Genomic DNA, 25,177 nt, shown 5'->3' with positions numbered 1-25,177 from the left:
AAGTATATGAGGTTCTTTCAGTCTAGGCTGAATTAAACGTAATGGAGTGAAGCAACTCAATAGGAGATTCTTGATGAAGAAAATCGATTTTGATTGGGTCTTTTATTATTGTTTTCTTTAAAGAAAACTAATAAATTTGCTGTTAGGAAATGGGGACTAAGGACTGTTCTTATAAAGTGACCGGGTCAGTAAGTAACTTTTTAAAAAAAAAGTATTTTTAAACTCTTGTTAAAGATCGTAAGGCAGATTTTCTTTGAGAGGGCTCCTACAGTGGGGTTTTGCAGTAGGGGGAAGAGATTGGACTCACCTCCAGATACAACAAGGAAAATCAGGATGTTTTAACCAATGAGCAGGATGGGGGTCAGTGGAAGGGAAATTACTTGGGCAGTGGTTGGGATAAGTTAAGCAGAGTTCTCAGAGGAGCCTAACCAAAATTTGGTCAAGGAGATAATCTTTCTCAGTTTCCACAGTAACAATAGTTCATCATTAGTAGATTCAGAATTAACTAGTGTAGGTAAAGTGTGGTTTTCATAAAATGAATGATCATCTTCAATTAAAGATTGGACAGAGACTTTGCAGTCGCATACTAATTGGCCAAAGAAACCTCAAAGCCTATAAAACCACATTAGCAAGTGGAAGAACGAAAGCTGCAACAAATCTTTTTACATATCAGTCAGTTATCTATACAGCCCCATGGTAGTGCTCTGGCAGATACAGAAGTGAATAGGGCTTGTAGACTAGGAGCTGGGATGTGAGTATGGATGACCCTGGCTGGTATGATGATATATACATTATGCTACAGGAATTCAAAGAGCAGTTGCTTCTATTTGGTTGCAGAATTATCAGTGAAGGCCTCAAGAAAGACATGGTATTTAGGCCGGGAGTGGTGGCTCACACCTGTAATCCCATCACTTTGGGAGACTGAGGCGGCCAGATCACCTGAGGTCAAGAGTTCAAGACCAGCCTTGCCAACATGGTGAAAACCCTTCTCTACTGGAAGTACAAAATTAGCCTGGTATAGTGGTGCATGCCTGTAGTCATAGTTATTTAGGAGGCCGAGGCAGCAGAATCACTTGAATCCAGGAGGGGGAAGTTGCCGTGAGCTGAGATCGCACCACTGCACTCCAGCCTGGGTGACAAAAGCAAAAAACTGTCTCAAAAGGGAAAAAAAAAAAAAAAAAAGATGTGGTATTCAACATGGCTAGTATGAATTAAAGGATTTTAGTGATTTGGAAGTGAGAAAGAAAGAGGAAAAGGCAGGCAAGGAATTGCACAGGAGACACAGGACACATCCAGATGATGGAAAGTGGCTGGTTTAGGCCAGAACATAAAAGAGATAATGGAATGTAAGACTAGAAAAATTAGTCTATACAAGATCAGCAAGAGCTTTGATCTCTAAACTAAGTAATTTGATCTCTTAAAAGTCTACTGAGAAGCTATTGTTTTAGGACTGAGAATGAGATGAATAGAACCTTCGTTATTACAATTAAATTGGCCACTGTATATCAGATAGGTTAGCATGCAACATCTGGAGGTGGAGAGATTAAAGTTTATAATAAATTTAGGAGGAATTTATAATAACGTGGGAAAGAGATGAATGATTAAAGAAGGAAATGTTGAGAATAGACAAGAAGGGTTAGATATGAGAATACAGGATGACCATTAACACACTGCTTACTTACATTTTGTTCTGGTGAGCAATAAGAGAAGTAGAGGCCAGGCACAGTAGCTCACACCTGTAATCCCAGCACTTAGGGGGGCTGAGGCAGGCAGATCATTGGAGGTTGGGAGTTCAAGACCAGGCTGGCCAGCTGGTGAAACCCCATCTCTTCTAAAAATACAAAAATTAGCTAGGTGTGGTGGCACATGCCTGTAATCCCAGCCACTTGGGAGACTGAGGCAGAAGAACCGCCTGAACCTGGGAGGCAGAGGTTGCAGTGAGATCATGCCACTGCATTCCAGCCTGGGCAATAGAGCAAGACTCCATCTCAAAAAAATTTTTAAAAAAGAGAGAGAAATAGAAAAATACAAAAGAAGTAACTAATTTGGGGCAGGAAAAAAATTATTGTAGAATAGAGACATGTCTCCCAGCTACTCAGGAGGCTGAAGCAGGAGGATTGCTTGAGCCCAAGAGTTTGAGGCTGCAGTGAGCTATGATTGCACCACTGCACTCCAGCCTGAACGACAGCAAGACCTCATCTCTATATTAAAATTATTTTTAAAAAAGCAAAAAACAGAGACAACGAAGTGGTTGGAAATGTAGGAACAGAACTCAAGGAAGAAAGTAGATAAGTGTCATGAAGAAAGAGTTAAGAATGGCAAAACCAGATCCTTGGACACCCTTTATGTCAGAATTTTTCAGCCTTGGCACTGTCACCATTTTGAGCCAGATAATTCTTTCTGTGAAGAACTGTGTTGTGCATTGTCGGTTGTTTAGCAGTATCGCTGACCTCTTCTCACTAGTTCATAGTAACCACCTCCCAGTTGTGACAATCAAAAATGTCTGCAGACATTGCCAAATGTTCTCAGGGGACTAAAATTGCCTCAGTTGAGAACCATTGCTTTACATGAATAAAGATAGGAACATGCAGTCGTCATTACTGCTTCATGGTCAGTTTTTACCTTTATAAATATGGCAATTTTAACATTAAATATTAAACATGAAAGCCAAAGCATTGGTAGTCATCCATGAAAGGCTACTTGCTACCACATGACACTTTTGGTTGGAATTCAAGCAGAAAATGGGAGAAAGTCTCCTTGTCAACAGGTGTGGGTTAACTGCTTCAGTGGTTTTGGTAGTTGTGGTAGCAGTAGTTACTACTAGTGTTCCTACTACTACCACACTATTACTAACGTTAACTAAATGCATGCTGTGTGCTAGGCACTATACTGAGCATTTTATATGGATTATCTCCTTAATCCTCAAAATCCTTGTAAAAATACATTTTTTAGTAAGTCAAGGAATGCTTAAAGAAGGACTAACTTATTCCTGCCTCATGGCTAGCAAACAGTGGAGCTGAGAGTTGAACTAGGAAATCTGTTTCTAAACCTTCTACCCTTAAGTCATTGAAATTAGTACACAATAATTCCAGAAACCAACTTGGAAAAGAAAAGGTAAAGAGATGGCTGCAATAGAGCCCCTAGTGAGTTCGTTGAATTTTCGATTGCAGGGAAACAGTGCAGATCGGTAAGAACACCACAGTAAAAAAAATGCTGCAGTCAAAGGATACAAAATTGCAGCTAACTGGGAATAATTTCTAGTCTTCCATAGCACTGCAGTTGACAGGATGACTGCGGTTAACAATAATATATAGTTTCAAATAACTGGAATTGACTGGAAAGCGACACAGGATTTTTTCAGTGCCACTTCGCCAGCTAGAGACCTCCACCGCTGGTGGGGCCTCTGCTCAAGTTTCACTTACAACCGCTGGGCTGGCTCTGCCCATGCGACCTGGCAGGTTGTGCTTGGCTGACACTACCAGCCCTAGTCTCACACCCACTGTGGGCAAGCCAGGCACAGCGTGATGAGGAGTGTATGAGCAAGTGAGTGCAGGGCAGCTGCTCCAGGCACCGACTCCATGCAAGGCTGAGGCACAACCAGGCGTACCACAAGCAGCTTCTGACTTAGGTGCCAGAGTTTGGATGAGGGGAGCACGGTGGTGCCTGAAAAATTTGGAGACACCAGCAACTGCAGGGCCCTAAAGAGGGTGTTACAGTGGGCAACCAGAGATTGAGCAAGGTGAAGAAGAGTTTTATTTAGCAACAGAATAGCTCTCAGCGGAGAGGGGACCTGAAGTGTGCAGCCCCTACCCAAAGGCAGGGAATCCCCACATGTAGCTGAGTCTGGGGTTTTTATGGGCTCAGAATGGGGGAGTGCATGTTGATTGGTCCATGGCGGCCTGGAAAAAGCACCATTTTATTGTCTAAGAGGCATCAAGGGAGTTCTCACTCTGGTCGGGGACTTTACCCGAAACTGGCTGCTTGGATTCAGGCTTTAGTTTTTCTTTGGTTTGAAGGTGGGGTTTCACTGGGGACCCATCCCTATCTGCCTAGGAATTTGTCTGTCTCCTGCCACTATTAGATTGAGGATATTGAGGCTGGGCATGGTGGCTCACGTCTGTAATCCCAGCACCTTGGGAGGCCAAGGCAGGGAGATCATGAGGTCAGGAGATCGAGACCATCCTGGCTAACACAGTGAAACCCCATCCCCACTGAAAACACAAAAAAATTAGCTGGGTGTGGTGGCAGGTGCGTGTAGTCCCAGCTATTCAGGAGGCTGAGGCAGGAGAATGGCATGAACCCGGGAAACGGAGCTTGCAGTGAGTCGAGATTGTGCCACTGCACTCCAGCCTGGGCGACACAGCAAGACTCCATCTCAAAAAAAAAAGGAGGATATTGAGTATTCTGAATAGGAAGAAATGATAAATGTTTGAGATGATGGATATGCTAATAACCCTGATCCAATCACTATACATCACTCTGTGCCCCATGAGTATGTATAATTATTATTTATCAGTTTTTAAAAAATAGCACAGTGTAAAAAAAAGTAATGTTGTTTGTTTCATAGCAAAATTACTCTCATACTAAAGAATATAAATATACAAATAGGTGGAGATTCCAATCCAAAAGTAAAAAAGAGAGTCAGACCATGGAGTAAATGAGGACCAAATGGCAGCCTGTGAAAAAAGTACTTGCAAATCATAAGCACAGGACTGCCATTATGACAGTACCATGTAGGTGCCTGATACGTTGCATTTTGCAGAACACTTTGTTATCTTTCATTCCATTTGACCTCTCCAGAACCCTGCAAGTAGACAGTACATTTAACCCCTTCTAACAACTGAAGAACTGAAGCCTAGAACAGTGAGTGGCTATCCCAAAGTGACATAACTTTTCAATGAAAGCAGGACTGGAACTCACCTCAGCTTCCTCCAAGTCTGGTGTTCTTTGCACCAGACTGTTCTCCCAGAATATGTACAAAATGGGAAACAGTATTTATCATCTTTCTCTTCCCTCATTAATAGCAACAGAGCAGCTTCATCTTTGAAAATGAGTGTAGTTGTGCTACACTTTAAAATGTGTTATCTATTGAGATAAAATATATTGATGATGCAGTTTATTAAATCATTTTGTTACATATTAAATATGTAAGTAATCTGAATGCAAATGAAGTTATATATGTCTATACTGCTAAGCAAAGTAAAGAACAAGTAATGATAATAATGGAAAAGTTGTCTAATAAAGTCTTGTCTTTTCCCCCAACTCTGTCATATGTATAATGTGTTCTGCTTACTCTCACTGTGGTCAGAATGTATTCTTTTCCTCCAGCAATTAGAAGTGGGCATTGCTCTTCTATTGATGTTCATTGTAAAAGTGGCATCTTAGAAGACATGGAAGGCTGTTCATGTTTCTTGATGGAGATAAATCATGAGGTTATATCCATATAATTCTAGATATATTTACCAAAATTAATAGACCTTCAGTGGGGTAATTTGTTCACTTCCATTTAGTATATTGAGTTGACATTCAGCTTTATCTCATAGGAGGCTGATATATTTTAAGAGAGATTTTTCCATTCATTCATGAAACACTGTATACACTCTACACAGTGCTGTGCTGTGATCTGTCTTTCCCTTTTTTTTTTTTTTTTTTTTTTTTTTTTTGAGATGGAGTCTCGCTCTGTCACCCAGGCTGGAATACAATGACTCAGTCTTGGCTCACTTGCTCGCTCCACCTCCCAGGTTCACATGATTCTCCTGCCTCAGCCTCCCTAGTAGCTGGGATTACAGGTGTGCACTACCATACCCAGCTAATTTTTTTTGTATTTTTAGTAGAGACGGGGTTTCATCATGTTGGTCAGCTGGTCTCGAACTCCTTACCTCAAGTGATCTGCCTGCCTCAGCCTCCCAAAGTGCTGGGATTGCAGGTGTGAGCCACCGCGCCCAGCCAATGCTGTGATCTTTCTAAAATGCAAAAGCACTTGACAGTTCAGCTAGGGATTTGGCAACTTTGACACATCTCTAATGCAGTTTCAGGTTCCAGGTAAGACTGGAGGGAAAGCCTAAGGCTTAATACCCTTACTAAATAAGATGTCTGTAGAAAATCATTGAAAAGTACATCAGATGATTTAATAATGGGAGGGGAAACATGTTTCTGCACAGGGATAATGGAGTGTTAAAGTGGTTGGAACATTGCTTGTCACAAGAAAAATCTTATTTCCTTACTCATGGTCCTCAAGCATTTGGGTTTTGTGCTTTTATTATAGCAGTGCATTTCTCTGTAAAGATCAGCAATGATTTCTTAAGAAACCGACTTGCAGATTGTGATATTATGAAATACATATTTGATGTTAGTCCCCATTTCCTAACATACAACTTCTGAAAGACCTAGAATCGCCAAAGGGATGTCTTTTTGTATGCTAATGAGTTGAACGGTAGATGGCATCCCCAAAATAACTTCAGAATGTGGCTGGTCACCAGAATGACCAATACATAATTAGAGGAGTGGGACTTTTAGCCCCTCCCCACAACCTCCAGGGACGGGTGAGAGTCTGAAGGTTAAAGTAACCACTAGTGGCCAGCGGTTTCACCAATCATGCCTACATAATGAAGCCGTCTTAAAAACCTAAAAGAACTAGGTTCTGATAGCTTCCTGATAGCTGAACAGGTGGGGAAGTTCCTGGAGGGTGGAGTGCCCAGAGAGGGCATGGAAGCTCTGTGACCCTTCCGTACCTCGCCCTACTCATCTCTTCATCTGTATCCTTTGTAATATCCTCTATAATACCCTCTATAATATCCTCAGTAAACATGTTTCCCAGAGTTCTGCGAGCCACTCCAGCTGTGAATCCAAAGAGTAGGTGGTGTGAGTCCCAACTTGAAGCTGGTCAGGCAGAAATACTGGAGGTCCAAATAACGTGGGGTACTGGTGTCTAGGATAATTTGGGGGACTGAGCCCTCAACGTGTGGAATTAGAGGACTGCCAGGTGATATCCACTGCAGAAATGATTGCTTGTTTATAGCGGGGAAAAATCCCCCACATGTAGTCACAGAAGTCTTATGTCTATTGATTCTTGTGTGAGAGCATAAGGGAGAAAACCAGTGCTCGTTTTTTCACTCAGACAGATCTACAGTATCCTTAGAGGAACAAAGAAGGAAAAACTCATTTTAAAGTATACAGATATCCTGTATACAGTATGTAGGAATCAGAGTCAGTATCTCAAACAGAAAATAGAGAGGTCAGTGATAAGAACTCTGTACAAACCTGAGAGCTCAAAATTTCAAATTCATTGTTTTGATTTCTTTTTCTTGTGTAATAATCTAAAATTATAGAAGGGAAAGACAATAATTTAAAGAAATGTGTATTGTTTTTGGTAGTCAGATGTGTGCTGTTTTTGTTTGGAAAGAGTGAGTGAAATAGAGGATCGCTAATAAGCTCTCCTTTTCTGTTTAGCTTAGGCACCCCTGCTTCTCAGTCAGCATGTGGCTGCTGTTGTAATCCTTTGCTTCCCTTCTAATTGAAACGTAAACTTGAGTTGATGATGGATTGGCACTTTAAGGATCAATGGAATTCTCCTCTCATTTCAATATCTTTTCTTAATTGTTCCGAAAAGAATCTTCTTCCCTTAAAATCTGCAAAACATGTCTTTATACTTATACTGTTTATGTGTTACCGTCAGAAAAGCTTTCTTTCTGACTTGTATTCTATCTCCCAAATGACTGTAAGCTCTTTGAGGGTAGGAACTAGTTTTATAATTCTTTATATTTCCAAAGGCTTCCACAGTACTTGAAATTATTACTCTCTGAAATTATGATGATGAAATGGTAAAAGATACCAGAATCGACAGCAAGGAAAGCATACCAGATTCATATTTTCTTCTTCAACGCACAGGTGTTTCCTTTGCTTCAAAATAAAAGTGGAACAGGAGATTGGAATAATTTTTGTGCAACACAACAAAATCCTGAAGTTACTTATTTCCCTAGTTCAGTTAGAATGCTTTGTTTTACATTTAACAAATGAGTGGACTAAGATGGTCTAATTCAAAGTTTTCTTCATTTAACAGGATGGAAACTTCTCTGTCAGTACTATATTGGAAAAACCTCAAAATATGATGGTGGTTGGACAGTCAGCATTTGCAGACTTTGGTAAGATTTGGTAAAAAAAAAAAAAAAAAAAAAAAAAAGGCTTTTGCCTTTCCAATTCTCTCCCTCTTTTTGATCTATTTATATTAATTCCCCATAGCAGGAAATAACTATTATAGCTTCAAAAGATGCCTATTCTATAATAGTACGGTACATGACATGTCAATTCCTTAATGAAATAAGGAGAAATTTATGATGTATTTAAAAAATAGTTTAATACTGTTTGCAGAAGTAATATGCAAAACAAGAAAATCTACTGAGACTTTTTCTAAAGAATACCAGGTATTAATTACCATAAATTCTTCATGTATATCCAACATATGGAACAAATAGAAGTGAAGGAGTTAATCTGACCTCTTAAAACCAGTACTAAAAGCCATTTTTATTTACAACTTAATTTTAAAGCAGAGTAATATCTATTATGAATTACCCAAAAGAGGACATATGAATTTCTGTTTTCCGTAAGATTCTGCACAATTAAGTTCACATTGGTCAGGAACTTCCAAAGCACGTGTGGCTCTTTTTATCATTTGTCAAAGTAATTATATTAGATGGGAAAGTGGTCTGGGTGACCCCTACCTAAAAGCTGTTCAGTGCTTGTTCCCGTCCCACCGATCCTTCATTATGCCAGTAAACACCGTAGGCTTTCCTCAACATGTAGATGAGACATCACCATGTTCAGATACCTGAGTTTCCTCATATATAAAGTGGAAATGACAATAATATCCACCTCTAAAGGCTATTATGAACAGCACAATGTAAATAAAGCACAGTGAGAGGCTTATAGCAAGAGCACAGGAAGTTAGAGTTTGAGGTGGATACAGTGGCTCTCGCCTGTAGCCCAAGCTACTTGGTAGGACTCTTTGAGCTCAGGAGTTCAAGACTATCCTGGGCAACCTAGTGGAACCTCATCTCAAATTGTAGTTTGAGTCTGTTCATTGGACTTACCTGCTTTTTGTTCTTGTTGCCTCCGCTGCTCTTTATGCAGCTGACTAAAACAACTCACTGTTCAGTGTCATATGGATGTGTCCTGACACGGCTACATCAGGAGTTTTGATAATGTCATATCATGGAAATTTTAACCTGAATCTTTATATTGAATATTATGTTAATTTTGAGTAAATTTCTATTGCCTTTACAGCTTTTAATGCCAATAGTCAAGTGATAGAGCCCATGACATTATTTTTTGGAATTTGCTGACTAATTTGATTAGCTAGATTAATAACAGCTCTCTCTGCAAGTCTCTCTTTAGGAAAAAGGTATATATGTACTATCTACTTCTCAGGGAGTGCAGAGATGTCTCTGACCCCCTTAACTCCTGGTTAAAAAAACTCCAAATTAAAGTTACATCTTTTGTGATCGTGTGTTTTATATCATAACGTGCCTTACTTTTAACAAAATTATTAGTAGCTTTGAGGATTTTTTACAATTTTGATAAACATAAACATTTACACATTAGTGTTTTTAAGATATGCAGATTATAAGACACAGTCAGATTAAGAAACATAACTATTGCTCCCTGTTTCTATTAGTTTTCGGTAGTTTATCAGTAAACTTTTTTAATGTATTAGTACACTTTTAATAAATATCACACATTGGCATTTTAGTTGAATATTGGCAAAAAAGACTGCTGGGTCCAAAAATATGAATATTAACATATCGAAAATATGCTTTCTTCCTGTGAAAAGTGTACATTTGAATGCGTTTGTGAATTGCATCCAGCCCTCTGTCTTCCTTTCCACCTACTTCATTTGAACCAAAACAAGGGAAGTGACTGACAGCCAGGAAGTCAGCATGATTCCAGAAATTTACCGTTCAGTTGATAAAGAGTGCACATGCTTAAATAAATGATGTACGTGACAAGAAGTCTGAACCAAAGTGAAGTGTTTAAAGGCTCCCAGCTCACTTGTCAAAAAAAAAGAGAGAAGACTAGAAAGAAACACAGCCAAAGGGTAATAATGGTTTTGTTAAAGTAGCGTATTCCCTATTTTCCAAATTTTGTTATGTGGCTAGAATAATATGTTAATTTAATAGTGAAAAAGTAAATTATAGAGAAGTAGTAGTCAACAATGGCAAGAAAGAAACCAAAGTATATACTTACTGCTGAGTAAAAAAGTGTTAGAATTTTTATCTTAGAACTTTTGAGTTCGTGTAAAATTGATACTATTTTTTGAGTCGCATGAACGACTCATTTAGAAAAGGTCATGTATGGCTTGGTGTGGTGGTTTGTACCTGTAGTCTCAGCTTCTCGGACTGAGGCAGGAGAATTGCTTGAGCACAGGAGGTCAAGGCTGCAGTGAGCTGTGGTCGAGCCACTGCACTCTAGCGTGGCCAACACAAGTGAGACCTCATCTCTAAAAAAAATTTTTTTTAAGAATGAAAGAAGAGGTTATGTAGTTTCACAGGGTCTTTAACACCAAATAAAATGCAAAAGTTAGACCTCTGAGAAAAACATTGAATTTCTATTATGCTTTAAATATTGTGCTGAATACTATGTAAGAAAACTGATTTTAAAGGTAAAATCTTTGCCTTTAGGAATTTTACAGGCCTGGTGCAGTGACTCACACCTGTAATCCCAACACTTTGGGAGGCTGAGGCGGGAGGATCACTTGAGCTCAGGAGTTTGAGACCAGCCTGGGCAACATGATGAAACCCCGTCTCTACCAAAAATACAAAAAAATTAGCTGGGCATGATGGCACAAGCCTGTGGTCCTAGCTATTCAGGAGACTGATGTGAGAGGATCACTTGAGCCTGGGAGGCAGAGGTTGCAGTGAACAGTGATCGTGCCACTGCACTCCAACCCAGGAAGGAAGGAAGGGAGGGAGGGAAGGAGGGAAGGAGGGAGGGTCCATTGGGGAAGACAGAATATGAATATGTTAAAAAAAAAAAAATACAAGAGTAAAGCAACAAGCTGCCACGATATAAGAGAAACCAAACTGCATTTCATTGTTGATTATGAAATTAATGCCATGGAAAAAGTGCTAAGTCTTGCAGCAACATAGATCATCTTAAGCTGAGAAGGGGTACAAAAGTCTCATGGAAGTGGTGAGATTTTGTACTGGACTTTGAAACAAATCTAAGGTTTGCTTAAAATATGTGGAGATATAAAAATGGTTTGGTTAGTGACTAGTGAATAAATCACTTTGGGTTGAATCGACAGTTTCTGTAAAAATATAGAAGCATAATAAATGGCCTGGGAACCCATTGGATTACCAAATGAATAACAGATGAACAAATGTTGATTTTATTCTGTAGAAGTGATGGGAAGTAGTGGAACAATTTTGAACATCTGTTAATACCTTTTTTATTAACTTCAGAGAGTAAAGTTGAACAAAATCTTCTGGTCTGGTGGGATATGCATAATGTAATGCTTCTTGAGCATGCAGTAGGAGTTCAGAGGAAGATTATTAGAACCTCTGAGGTGCCTGAGATTTTCATGTTAAAAGAGAAGCAGATTTAAACAGTCTTAAAATACAGTATTTTCTAAAGGTGGAAACCATATAGGAGACAGGTCAGGGCATGAGATGGTGCGAGCCGGAGCTGAACTACATCAGTATGTGGAGGGAATTAGTAAATTTCTGATTGGTTTGACACTAGAGAGAGTAAAAAATAAAAAACTGACTCTGAATAACCCAAAGAAGGGCAATACCATTCACAAAGATAGGTAAATCAGGAGAGAGAGCTGAATTAGGTACTGAAACACTTTAAATTTATCACATTAATCATGCTGTAAAGACAACAAAACCATCACATTTAGCAGACCTAAGCTGAGGGAAAAAGCCAAGGCAGTTGTGAGAGCCCTTTAAGAGGGAAGGGGTCAAGACTGAGATGAGCCCTCCAAAGAAGAAGGTGTAAAATGGAGGTGGACAGAGGGCTAAGGAGGGAGAAAAATGGGTGCTAAAAGGTGGTCAGGAACCATCGGCATGTATTAAAATATAATGCGAAAGAAGACCAAAAAAAGACCTTTCGATTTTCATTTTAGCAGTGTATTAGTGGCCCAAAAGTTATTATTTGCAGAATTCTTACAGCAGTCCCTGAGTCATAGAAATTACCCAATAAATACTTGCTGCTACTGGTAAGTGTCAGATGAGGTTCTGGGCTCTAGTCTCATATTTGGAACATCTGCAACCCATAAATGTCTCTCATAGCTAAGAAATCATCAAGGAAGGTGTATCTTCTAGAAGACATGTTTTCTGTCTTGCCCTACTATATCATCCTTTTAAACTGTATGTTAATCTTGAGTCTCTTTCTACGTAGGCTCTGAATATCAAAATCTAGAGTTCCTATAAATAAGGTGTTATCTCTTATTAAATTATATAGGACAAAAAGTCAATAGAAATTAGAGAAAATGGGTATCAATTTTGTATATAATACTAGATGTAGTGGAAATCAATAAAAGCTATAAAACTGAAGGAAAGGCCGGGCGCGGTGGCTCAAGCCTGTAATCCCAGCACTTTGGGAGGCCGAGACGGGCGGATCACGAGGCCAGGAGATCGAGAGACGATCCCGGCTAACACGGTGAAACCCCGTCTCTACTAAAAAATACAAAAAAACTAGCCGGGAGAGGTGGCGGGCGCCTGTAGTCCCAGCTATTCAGGAGGCTGAGGCAGGAGAACGGCGTAAATCCGGGAGGCGGAGCTTGCAGTGAGCTGAGATCCGGCCACTGCACTCCAGCCTGGGTGACAGAGCAAGACTCCGTCTCAAAAAAAAAAAAAAAAAAAAAAACCGAAGGAAAAACAGAAACCTTATACAGAATGTCATCATTTTTTATAGATTGAATTATTGTAAATGTCATATAAATTTATTTATAAATTATATAGATCTCATGCTAACTGCTGTGTATCACATCTTCAGAAGGAGATCACACTTTCTTCTTCAAGTAAAGGGAGAATACTGGGCATGATGAATTGGGACTTGGAATTGTCAGTCAGATCTAGATAATCCTATAAAAAATAAAGGAGCTAATGAAAATGGAAAACTGTCATTCGTGAAAGTTATAAACATACTGGAAAATCTTGAACAACTTAAAGATAGTCTCATTGATGGTTAACCCCAAATATGATTCAATTGAGTACACCCAGTACCTAGCACAGTAATCAATGACATTTAGTAAAGGAGAAAGGCAGGGACACCACACATTAAAGTTGTTTTGTGAAGTCTTATAATATTTGGTAAAGATTCAGATGTTAATTCTAAATTAACCATCGTAGAGCTGATTTCAAAGCATTTATAGCAATTAGGCTCCCTTTGTTTCATGGCTAGGTGTATTCAGTAACCATCTGACAAATTAAAATTGTTTCTTGTTCATGTTTGATCTGGAAAGTAAATCGGATGAGCCGTGTATGGAAATGTAAATTTTATATTTAGTCTGAATGCTAATTGGTAATTGAATGTTCATATTCTCTCTCACAAAAGAATTTTAAAAGTCAAATGCCTTCAAATAGGTGACAATTATATTACAAAAGAAGCTAGAAAGCAGAAAATTCTGGGTGCTGTGCTTTCTGTACTTGGTCTTATTATGTAAGTCATTTAAGATTGGCTTTTGGTCCACAGTCTTACATTAATGGCACACTTTGTGTGTTTGTTTGTTTGTTTCTTATAGTTGAAAATTGGCTGCGCTTTTGTTAAGTAGCCCCTTTTTCATTAAAAAGGGACATTGAACACTAGTCAAAAATCAATAAAGCAGCAAAGTGTTTGAAGTTGCAGATATTCTTTCTTAAATGTACTACTATTCCATAGCACTATCCTTACTAGTCAGAAATTATCAAGTAAATACAAATATAGAGTACTTTAATATGTGTAATATGGGCAAATTAGACATAAGTGCTGCATTATAATACTTTCATTTTCTTTGAATTGTATGGTACATACACAGGATTCAATCAAATAGTTCAGTCTGTTTATTCTTTAAAATTGTGGAGCAATTCATTTTTCTTCCATTAGTTTCCTTTCTGTTTTATAATGAAATATTTCTATTGTGTACAAGGCGTTGGTTAATGAATTCAAAAAATAGTTTTAGAGTTCTTACTCTTTGGACTGGCTGTGTATTCGGTGCTTGGCATATAGCCAAGCCTCAAGCATACAAAAACCCTGTTCTCATGAAGTTTAAATTCTATTGAGGGAAGAAAGACAAAAACAATTAAATTAATAAGGAATTGTAAGAAAGTGGTAAGAGCTCTGAGGGAATTAAACAAAGGGCTATCATAGGAAATGAGAAGGGCTATTTTAGGTAGCTCATTGGAGGTTATATCTGATCTGAGACTTGAATGAAGTTGTAGAAGGTTTTTGGGGAAAATGCTCCATGCAGAGGGAACACATAAGTGAAGATTCTAAGGCAAAAATAAGCTTGATGTTCAAGGAACAAAAAGAGGGCTGGCAAGGCCGGGCACGGTGGCTCACACCTGTAATCCCAGCACTTGGGAGGCCGAGGCAGGCGGATCACGAGGTCAGGAGATCGAGACCACAGTGAAATCCCGTCTCTACTAAAAATACAAAAAATTAGCCCGGCGTGGTGGCATACACCTGTAGTCCCAGCTGCCAGGGAGGCTGAGGCAGGAGAATGGTGTGAACCCAGGAGGCGGAGCTTGCAGTGAGCCGAGATCGCGCCACTGCACTCCAGCCTGGGTGACAAAGTAAGACTCCATCTCAAAAAAATAAAAAATAAAAATAAAAAGGCTGGCACTTGGCCAGGTCTTGTAGTGCTTTGTGGACAAAGGTAACAAGGAGTTTGGATTTTATTCTACATGTAATTGGAAACTTCAAGGAGACTAGTTAAGAGGGAAAAGCTATGGTGACTTGGACCAGGGAAACCACCTGGAAATGGATAGAAGTAGTCTTATTTAGGACATACTGGAGACAAAGTTAACAGGAAATGCTGGTGGATTAGATGTTGGAGGGAAGAGAAAAAGAAGAATGATTTCTAGATTTTTGGTTTGAACAACTCAGCGCCATTTGATGAGGTAGGAAAGGAGTAGGAAGAGGAACTCCGGAGTTCTGTTAATTGATAGTTCTGTTTGGGACATGTTAAGTTTGAGATGTCTATTAGAAGACAAAACGAAATACATATGGGAGATACAAGCTCTGGAGAGACACAGAGTTGGATATTAGCATGTCCTTGTTTAACTGCCATTTAGAAGACAAATAATGGATAAATGAAGGAGTGCGTGTCCAAAGCGTCCTGCCTTTCTTTCTAACATTATAAATGCACCTGTGCTCCAGTCACACTGCCTTCTTGGTGTTCTGCAAATTGTCCCTCCTGAGGCCTTTGCCCTTGCTTATCCCTCTGCATGATATTCCTCATGACTCAACCCCATACCACCTTCTGGTTTTGCCACATCACCGTCTCCTGGAGGCTTTCCCTGACCACGCTATGTAAAACTGTAAACCCTACCCCCAGCACTTCTGCCCCACTTTCCTGCTTTGTTTTTCTCCATTACAGACTCTTGCTCACTTGGTGTTCATTCCACTCATGTGCCCTCACCAGAACTCCATTGGTGTGTTTTGTCCACCATTGTCTCTCTCAAGCCTATAGCAGTGCCAGTCACATTATAAATACTAATGAATAATTTTAAATGAATTATTTAATTAAATGAAAAATACTCTATTCAATTGGATATTAACTATTCAGTATCAACATTGAAATTTTTAAAATATTATAAATGGTTTTTAAGAATTGAGCTCAAGTTTAGGATGTCTTAAGACCTTCAACTATAATCCTAAACCAAAACTTCTGAGAGTCATTCGTATGATAAAGAGAAACATATCATTACTTTTACTTATTTTTATTAAAGTTAAGTGATTAAAAATTGTTCTCAATCTAAAATGCATGGGTGCTGATTTCAGTAGGAGACATCCTGGATCCTTATACATTGTTAATTCTTAGCCTTCCTGTTTACATTTTCTAATTCATAAGTTCTGACCAGTAGATAACAACATACATTATCTACAGTATTTACTATTATTTAGCATTTAAATAGACAACTGTATTTGCACAGCTTCTTAATATCCTTTTTTTTTTATAGTGCCACTTCTGTTTCCATGTATTTGAAGGCATCATAACCAGTTTAAGCATTTCTCCCTCTAACCTGTAGGACCTTTGTCTCCCTCAGCCTGCTCTGCCCCTATCCCATCAAAAAAAGAAAATGCTATTAGAAATTTTTGGTAAAACAAATATTTTATGTGCACTCATTGCCATAAAGCACCCAAAGTGGTGAGGTGTTCTTAGAGTACTCTTCTAATATTTGCAATACTCTTTCAAACAAATAATGAACCCAGTTCATTAGTATTTCCTTTTCATTCCATGTCTGTGATGATTGCAGTGCAATAGTTACCACAGCAAAAGTGATTAGTTTCTGAGTTTCTACTTTGTAGCAGCCTTCTCTGAGACATCTATCTTGGTGAGACATGGATGCCAGATGTGATTCTGATAAATATTTTGAATGCATTTTGATTGGAAATTATAATTTATGTAAAAATTATAAAATGGCTGCTTCATAGTCTTGACTTTATACATATTCAACATCTAAAGCAGACTAGGCTATATTAGTTTCTTTTAAGGTATACAAGTATGAGGAAAAACTAGGACTCTATATCCCTGAAGCCATTTTGTACGGGTATGAATATAATAAATTCTTGCCTTTCTAGGTAAGAGTGTTTTTTTCCTAAATATACCTCTGACATATTGTATTCTCAAGACTGTACTGCACATTTAACTTTTTTCAGTTTTGTTTTTTTTTTTTTTTAAGACGGAGTCTTGCTCTGTGGCCCAGGCTGGAGTGCAGTGGCATGATCTCGGCTCACTGAAAGCTCTGCCTCCCGTGTTCATGCCATTCTCTTGCCTCAGCCTCCCAAGTAGCTGAGACTACAGGTGCCCGCCACCACGCCCGGCTAATTTTTTTGTATTTTTAGTAGAGACGGGGTTTCATCGTGTTAGCCAGGATGGTGTCGATCTCCTGATCTTGTGATCCGCCCACCTCTGCCTCCCAAAGTGCTGTGATTACAGACGTGAGCCACTGCACCCGGCCGCATTTAATTTTTTTTATGATGCATGGTATTATGAATGTATACTTAGCCTTTTCAATATTTAATTTAACGTACTTAAAAATGCTATGGGATAATGTTGTATTTTACATTATTATATTGATATTTTGTAATTTAATAGATGGTATGTTTAATACTTTCTAATATAACCCACAAATTAATTGGAATATTTGTCACTCTAAGCCTACCCTAGTTAGTATAATTGATCTATGATAAATGGAGCACCCCATGAAACTCTTCTGTTAACTATGCATAGCTCTTCATTTTTTTATTGCAACAGTACTATGAAAGTGATTATTGCAGACAACTTGGCTATTGTTAGACCTTTACAGATACATATACCTAGGAAGGACCAAAAGGTGGTGAGATTTATTTCTCTGTAGCACATTACACCTGAGAGGAATTCCCTGCCATGAGTCAGAGTGGCATAGAAGCTCGTTATGAAGAGCCTATGCCATCCCTAGGCAGAAAATATCCTGCCCTATTTTCAAACTCGTCTGACTTCCATTTCAACCCTGTATTTTCCCCTCTGCAACTCCACATTTTCACTCTGTGTAAATGCCCCATTCATTGATAAGCAAAGTCACAATTGTGCTTCTTGGATGTAGGCATGCACACAGCTTTTCTGTGCTTAACCTTAACCCATTAAAGAGCTGAATAATGGATTGATGGGTTGAATGGATGGTGGATAATGCGTGGTGGATGATGGATGGATAGTGACTGAATGGGTGAAAGTACCCTTTACTACTTATCACTTATTCACAGCAATCCGTTCCCTTCGCCTCTCTCACAAAGCAATCCTGTTTTCCTGTTCTGTTCCCCAGTAGCAAGACAGTTCCCTTTTAGTCCTTGTTACACACAGACAAGTGGACATTCTCTGTATTTAACTAGCCCCTGCCTGTCATCACATCACCCTCTGTAACTAATGTATGTTGAATTCAATCAAGAGAAAGCTTTCAAGTTTTTGTTAATCAGTGACATTGAAAGGATTTACAAGTTTTGTGTATTGCAGATGTCTCTTTGCTTCTGTTTCATAATGCTTAAAAATAGTTATTTTTGGCAGAAACAATTTTATAGGAAATATTTTACATTTATCTCAAGTAATCTTTCCAAACCTTTCTGAGGTGAACAATATTATTCAGCCACATTATAGAATGTGGTTATAGGAGTTCAGAGAGGTTAAGAAACAAGAAACTTGACCAAGGGCACATAGCTAGGGAGGAAGTGGCAGAGCCGGGACATGATCCTTGGCTCTGTCTCACAAGCTGCATCCTTAAACACTATCCACTCCTTCTTCATCTGCATTAGTTTACATTTTAAAATATGTTATCATGTTCAATAATGATCACCAACAGTGTGACCCACTAGAATATGCTGTTTGCTTTTAGAACCATGTATTTTGATAGTGAATCTTCTCCATCTGCTCCCTGTTTTTCACGTATTATTTTTAGAACTTTTATACTCTTTGACCACTCTCCCAAGTCATCCATCTCAAAAATATGATTATAAATATCTGTAATTCTAGAATATATAGTGTTTATGGATTCCAGAAAAAAAAACAAACCCAACAGTAGTGATTTTGATATAAAATTCATTTAAAATTGATTTCTGTTGGAATAAAACAGGCTTTCAGAATATAAATTTTTGTAGGTTTTTGTAAATTTTTAGTTGACATTTAATAATTATACATATTTGTGGGATACAATGTGATGTTTCAATACATGTATACATTGTATAATGATCAAGTCAGAGTAATTAGCAAATCTATCACCTCAAACTTCATTTCTTTGTGGTGAGAACTTTCAAAATTAATCTCTTTTAGCTATTATGAAATAAAACAATACATCACAGTTAACTATAGTCACCTACTTTGCAACAGAACACCAGAAAGTATTCCGCCAATCTTAACTGTAGCTTTGTGCCCTTTGACCAGACTCTATCCATATCCTCTCCCCAGCCTCTGATAATCACTATTCTCTCTACTTCTATAAGATCTACTTTTTTAGATTCCACATATGAGTGAATTCATATGGTATTTATTTTCTGTGTCTGGCTTATTTCACTTGACATAATGACCTGCAGGTTCATCCGTGTTGTCATAAATGACAGGACTACATTCCTTTTCATGTCCAAACGATAAATCATTGTATGTATATACATACCACATTTTTTTTTAATCCATTCATACATTTGATGGACTCTGGTTGTTTCCTTTTTGGCTGTTGTGAATAGTGCTATAATAAACATAGGGATGTAGATATCTCTTGAAATACTGATTTCATTTCCTTTAGCTATATACCCAGTAGTAGGATTGCTGAATCATATGATAGTTCTATTTGTAATTATTTTTGAGGAAACTCCATACTGTTTTACATAATGGCTGTACTAATTTACATTCCCACCAACAATATGTCAGGGTTCCCTGTTCTCCAGTTCTTCACCAACACTTGTTATCGTTTTTCATAATAGCTGTTCTAGCTAGAGTGAGGTGATGTCGCATTGTGATTTTGATTTGCATTTTCTGATGATTCATGATGTCGAGCATTTTTTCATGTACTTATTGTCCATTTCTGTGTTGTCTTTTGAGAAATGTCCATTCAAGTCTTTTGCCCATTTTTTAATCAGAATTTTTTTTGCTATTGAATTGTTTGGGTTCCTTATGAATTCTGATATTAACACTTTGTCAGATGTGTAGATCGCAAATATCTTTTTCCATTTTTTAGGTTGTCTCATCACTCTTACTTGTTTCCTTTGCTGTGCAGAAGCTTTTTAGTTTGCTGTAATCCTGTAATCTCATTTGCCTACTTTTGCTTTTGTTGCCTGTGCTTTTGAGATCTTATTTTTAAAAATCCTTGGTGAGACCAGTGTCATGAAGTATTTCCCCTATGTATTTTTTTAGTAGTTTCAGAGTTCTGAGTCCTACCTTTAAGTCTTTAATCCATTTTGAATTGATTTTTTTTAATATGATGAGAAATGGGGGTTGACTTTCATTCTTCTGCATGTAGAAATCCAATTTTCCCAACACTATTTATTGAAGAAACTGTCCTTTCCCCAGTGTGTGTTCTTGGTACCTTTGTGAAAGATCAGTTGGCTGTAGATGCATGGATTTATATCTGTATTCATATTCTGTTCTATTGGTCTATGTTTCTGTTTTTGTGCCAGTATCATGCTGTATTGATTACCATAGCTTTGTAGGATGTTTTAAAGTCAGGTATTCTGGTGCCCCCAGCTTTATTCTTTTTGCTTAAGATTCCTTTGGCTCTTCAAAGTCTGTTGTTGTTCCGCACAAACTTTAGGATTTCTTTCCCTACTATTGTAAAGAATGGCATTGGTATTTTGATAGGGATTGCAGTGAATCTGTAGATTGCTTTGGGTAGTGTGGTCATTTTAACCATATTCCTTCGGTTACATTTATGAATTCTTCCAATTCATGAACACAGGGTATCTTTTCATTATTTGTATCCGATTCAATTTCTTTCATCAATTTTATAGTTTTATTATAAAGATCTTTCACCTCCTTAGGTTTATTCTCAGTATCTTATTTGTAACTATTGTAAGTGGGAATTTTTTTTCTTGATTTCTTTTTCAGATAGTTTATTATTGTGTATAGAAATGCTACTGATTTTTGCATGTTGATTTGTATCCTGCACCTTTACTGAATTCATTTATTAGTTCTAAAAGGTTTTTTTTTTTTTTTGGTGGAGTCTAGGGTTGTATAAGATCATGTCATCTGCAAACAAGAATGGTTTGACTGCCTCCTTTCCAATTTGAATGTCTTTTAATATCTGTCTTTCACCCAATTGCTCTGGCTAAGATTTCCAGTATTTTCTTTTAATAGAAGTGGTGAAACTGGGCATCTTTGTCTTCTTCCACATCTTAGGGGAAAAGTTTTCTTTCACCTTTTTCTTTTCAATCATGATGTTAGCTGTAGGTTCATCATATATGGTTTTTATTGTGTTGAGGTACATACCTGCTATGCCTAACTTGTTGAAAGGTTTTATGACAAAGGGATACTGAATTCTGTCAAATGCTTTTTCTTCATCTATTGAATGACCATATGGTTTTTGTCCTTTGTTCTGTTAATATTGTCAGTCTCATTCATTGATTTGTGTGTATTGAACCATTCTTATGCCTCTGGGATAAATCACAGTTGATCGTGGTGATTCTTTAATGTGTTGTTGAATTTGGTTTACCAGTGCTTTGTTGAGGAATTTTTGATCTATGTTTATCAGCGACATTGGCCTGTTGTTTTGTTGTCGGTGTTGTGTCCTTGGCTGGTTTTGGTATCAGAGTAATTTTGTTCTTGTAGAATAGGTTTATAAGAATTCCCTCCTCTCCACTTTTCTAAAATACTCTGAGAAGAATTGGTGTTAGTTATTCTTTACATGGATTGGTAGAATTCAGCAGTGAAGCCATCAAGTCCTGGGGTTTCCTTTGATGGGATACTGTTTATTACTGATTCAATCTCATTACTCATTATTGGCCTGTTCAAATTTTCTGTGATATTTCTTCATGAGTCAATCTTGTTAGGTTGTGTTTATCCAGGAATTTATCAGTGTCTTCTAGATTTTCCAGTTCGTTGGCGTATAGTTGTTCATAATAATCTCTTATGATCCTTTGTATTTCAGTAGTATCAGTTATAATGCCTGCTTCTTCTCTGATTTTAAGTTTTCTCTTTTTTTCTTAGTCTAGCTAACAGTTTGTAGATTTTGCATATCTTTTCAAAAAACCAACTCTTCCCTTTATTGATCTTTTGTCTTTTCTGATATACGTGTTTATTGCAGTAGACATCTGTCTGACTACTGCTTCTGCTATAACCCATGGGTTTTGGTATGTTGTATTTCCATTTTCATTTGTCTCTAGAAATGTTTTAACTACTTCATTAACCATTGGTTCTTCAGGAGCATTTTGTTTAATTCCCATGTATTTATATGATTTTCCAAGTTCCTCCTATATCAATGTGTATTTTTATGCAGTTGTGGTTGGAAACAATACTTGATACAATCTCAGTTTTTTAAAATTTATTAAGACTGGTTTTGCGGCCTACCATATGGAGGAGAAATTCTTCCAAACCCATTCTGTAAGATCAGAATTACTCTGATATCGAAACCAATGGTGCACATCTTGGAGAATGTTCCATGTATACCAGCAAAGTATGTGTATTCTGCTGCTGTTGGATGGAAAGTTCTGTATATATCTGTTAGGTCTGTTTTGTTCTAAGTGAAATTCAATTCTGGTATTTCCTTATTAATATTGAAAGTGGAGTACCGAAGTCTCCTAGTAGTATTGTATTACTATTTATTTCTCCCTTTGTGTCCATTAATATTTGCTCTGTATATTTAGGTGCTCCGATGTTGGGTGCATATATGGTCATATTCCGCATTGTGCCATTTTGGTCAACCATGGACCACATATACAGTGGTGGTCCCATGAAATTATGGTACCATTTTTTTACTGTACCTTTTCTATGTTTGCATATCTTTAGACACACAAATACTCATCATGATGTTACAATTGCCTACAACAACCTTGTTCAACCTGCAGCCTGCGGGCTGCGTGTGGCCTAGGACAGCTTTAAATGCAGCCCAACACAAATTTATAAACTTTCTTAAAACATGAGTTTTTTGGCTGGGCACAGTGGCTGACGCCTGTAATCCCAGCACTTTGGGAGGCCAAGGTGGGCAGATCTCTTGAGGTCAGGAGTTCAAGACCAGCCTGGCCAACATGGCCAGCATGGCCAACCCCTTCTCTACTAAAAATACAAAATAGCCAGGTGGTGCATACCTGTAATCCAGCTACTTGGGAGGCTGAGGCAGGAGAATTGCTTGAACCCAGGAGGCGGAGGTTACAGTGAGCTGAGATGGTGCCACTGCACTCCAGCCTGGGCGACAGAGTGAAACACTGTTTAAAAAAAAAAAAATTATGAGTTTTTTTGCAATTTTGTTTTCTTTTTTAGCTCATCAGCTATCACTAGTGTTAGTGTATTTCATGTGTGGCCCAAGACCGTTCTTCTTCTTCCAGTGTGGCCCAGAGAAACCAAAAGATTGGACACCTCTGAGTTAGATGACTTGCTAGTTCCTTTTTTGTCCTGCCTTACCTACTGTTTTAGCCCTTGCTAAACACTATGGTAATTATTTGTTTACTTCTTTTTTTCCCCACTTACCTGTGAGTTCCTTGAAGACAGAGACCATAAACTTTCATATTTCTATTTCCAGTGTTGAGAATAGTGGCTGGCTAAGTGTCCGTCAGCAGATGAATGGATAAAGAAAATGACACAATGGAGTACTATTCAGCCATAAAAAAGAATGAGATCCTGTCATTTGCAACAGCATGGACGGCACTGGAAGTCATTATGTTGAGTGAAATAAGCCAAGCACAGAAAGACAAACATCCCATGTTCTCACTTATATGTGGGATCTAAAACTGAAAACTATTGAAATGCACATAGACAGTAGAAGGATGGTTATCAGAGGCTGAGAAGGGTAATGAGGGGTGTGGGGGAGGTGGGGATGGTTAATGGTTAATGCCTGCACCCAATATCTCAGGTAACCCCTTAATATGTACACCTATGTACCCACAAACATTAAAACTTAAATAAAATAAAAATAGAATAGTGGATGACACATAGTAACCCTTAATAAATGTTTACTGAATAATTCCTTTGGAAAAAACTCTGCATAAATAAAGTATTTTAAGTTTTTAACAGTTTTATTGTAAAATTTGCATATCATAAAAGTCTCCCATTTTAAGTGGAGAGTTCAGTGAGTTTTAATAAACTATGAGACAGTTGTATAACCATAACAACAATCTCAGTTTTGGAATACTTCCATTAACCCAAAAAGTTCCCTCCTGCCCACATATAGTCAGTCTCCACTCCTACCACAGTCCCAGATGACTACTAATCTACTTTTTTAAAAATTTGATTAAAATAATGTACAACATAAAATTTGCCATTTTAACCATTTTTAAGTGTATTAATTCAGTGGCATTAATTACATTCACACTGTTGTGCAACATTAACCACTATGTATTTTCAGAACTTTTTCTATCCCTCTAAGTAGAAACTCAATAACCATTAAGCAATAATTCCTCATTCTGATAACCTCTAATCTACTTTCTGTCTCAATGAATTTGCCTATTCTAGGTATTTCATATAAGTGGAATCCTACAATATTTGCCCTTTTGTGTTTGACTAATTTCACCTAGCATAATGTTTTTGCGGTTCATCCATGTTCTACCTGGTATCAGAACTTCATTTCCGTTTTGATTATCTGTTTATGTGTTGATGAACTCATGGGTTGTTTTTACCTTTTACCTATTGTGAATAATGCTGCAGTCTATGTGAATCCCTGCTTTCACTTATTTTTAGTAGGAGGGAAATTGCTGGGATATAAGGTCATTATATGTTTACCTTTCTGAGGAACTAAAAACTATTTCTATAGCCATTTTACATTCCTACCAGCAATGCATAATGGTTCCAGTTTCTCCACATCATCATTAACATGTCCTATTTTTCTTTTTAAAAAAATTATTAGAGCCTTCCTAGTAGATGTAAAGTGGTTTTTCATTGTGGCTTTCATTTGTTTGTCTAATGACTGATGTTGATCTTCTGTTTAAGTTCTTATTGGCCATTTTTATATCTTCTTTGGATAATTTTAATTCAAGTTCTTTACCTATTTTTTAACTGGGTGGTTTGTCTTTTTGTTGTTGAATTTTCGAGTTATTTATATATTCTACATATTAAGTCCTTTATGTGGATATTTAAACATATCTATGTCAACAGATGTGATAGGAAAATCTTTTCTCTCATTCTGTTAATTGTCTTTTCACTAAGGGTTTTATGATTTTAGCACTTAAATGGAGATTGTTAGAATCTATTTTGAGGTAGTTTTTGTACATGGTATGAGTACAAAAGGATGCTTGGTCCTTTTTTGTGTGGAAATCCAGTTCTCACATCTGTTGAGGAGACTATTCTTTCTCCACTGAGTGGGTTGGGTAC

General features: G+C 37.7%; 1 protein-coding gene across 1 annotated transcript in view; it reads left to right on the top strand.

Moving 5' to 3' along the window:
* LOC105492223 (integrin alpha FG-GAP repeat containing 1) overlaps positions 1-25,177 on the top strand; it is a 294,233-nt gene that overhangs the window by 92,414 nt on the left and 176,642 nt on the right. The window contains exon 8 of the mRNA XM_011759246.3: positions 8,060-8,141. Coding sequence (XP_011757548.1) covers positions 8,060-8,141 — 82 coding nt within the window. The remainder of the gene's footprint in view (positions 1-8,059; positions 8,142-25,177) is intronic.

Source organism: Macaca nemestrina, chromosome 18, assembly GCF_043159975.1.
Source record: "Macaca nemestrina isolate mMacNem1 chromosome 18, mMacNem.hap1, whole genome shotgun sequence".
Classification (NCBI taxonomy): Eukaryota; Metazoa; Chordata; class Mammalia; order Primates; family Cercopithecidae; genus Macaca; species Macaca nemestrina.
This window is presented reverse-complemented; position numbering and strand designations above follow the sequence as displayed.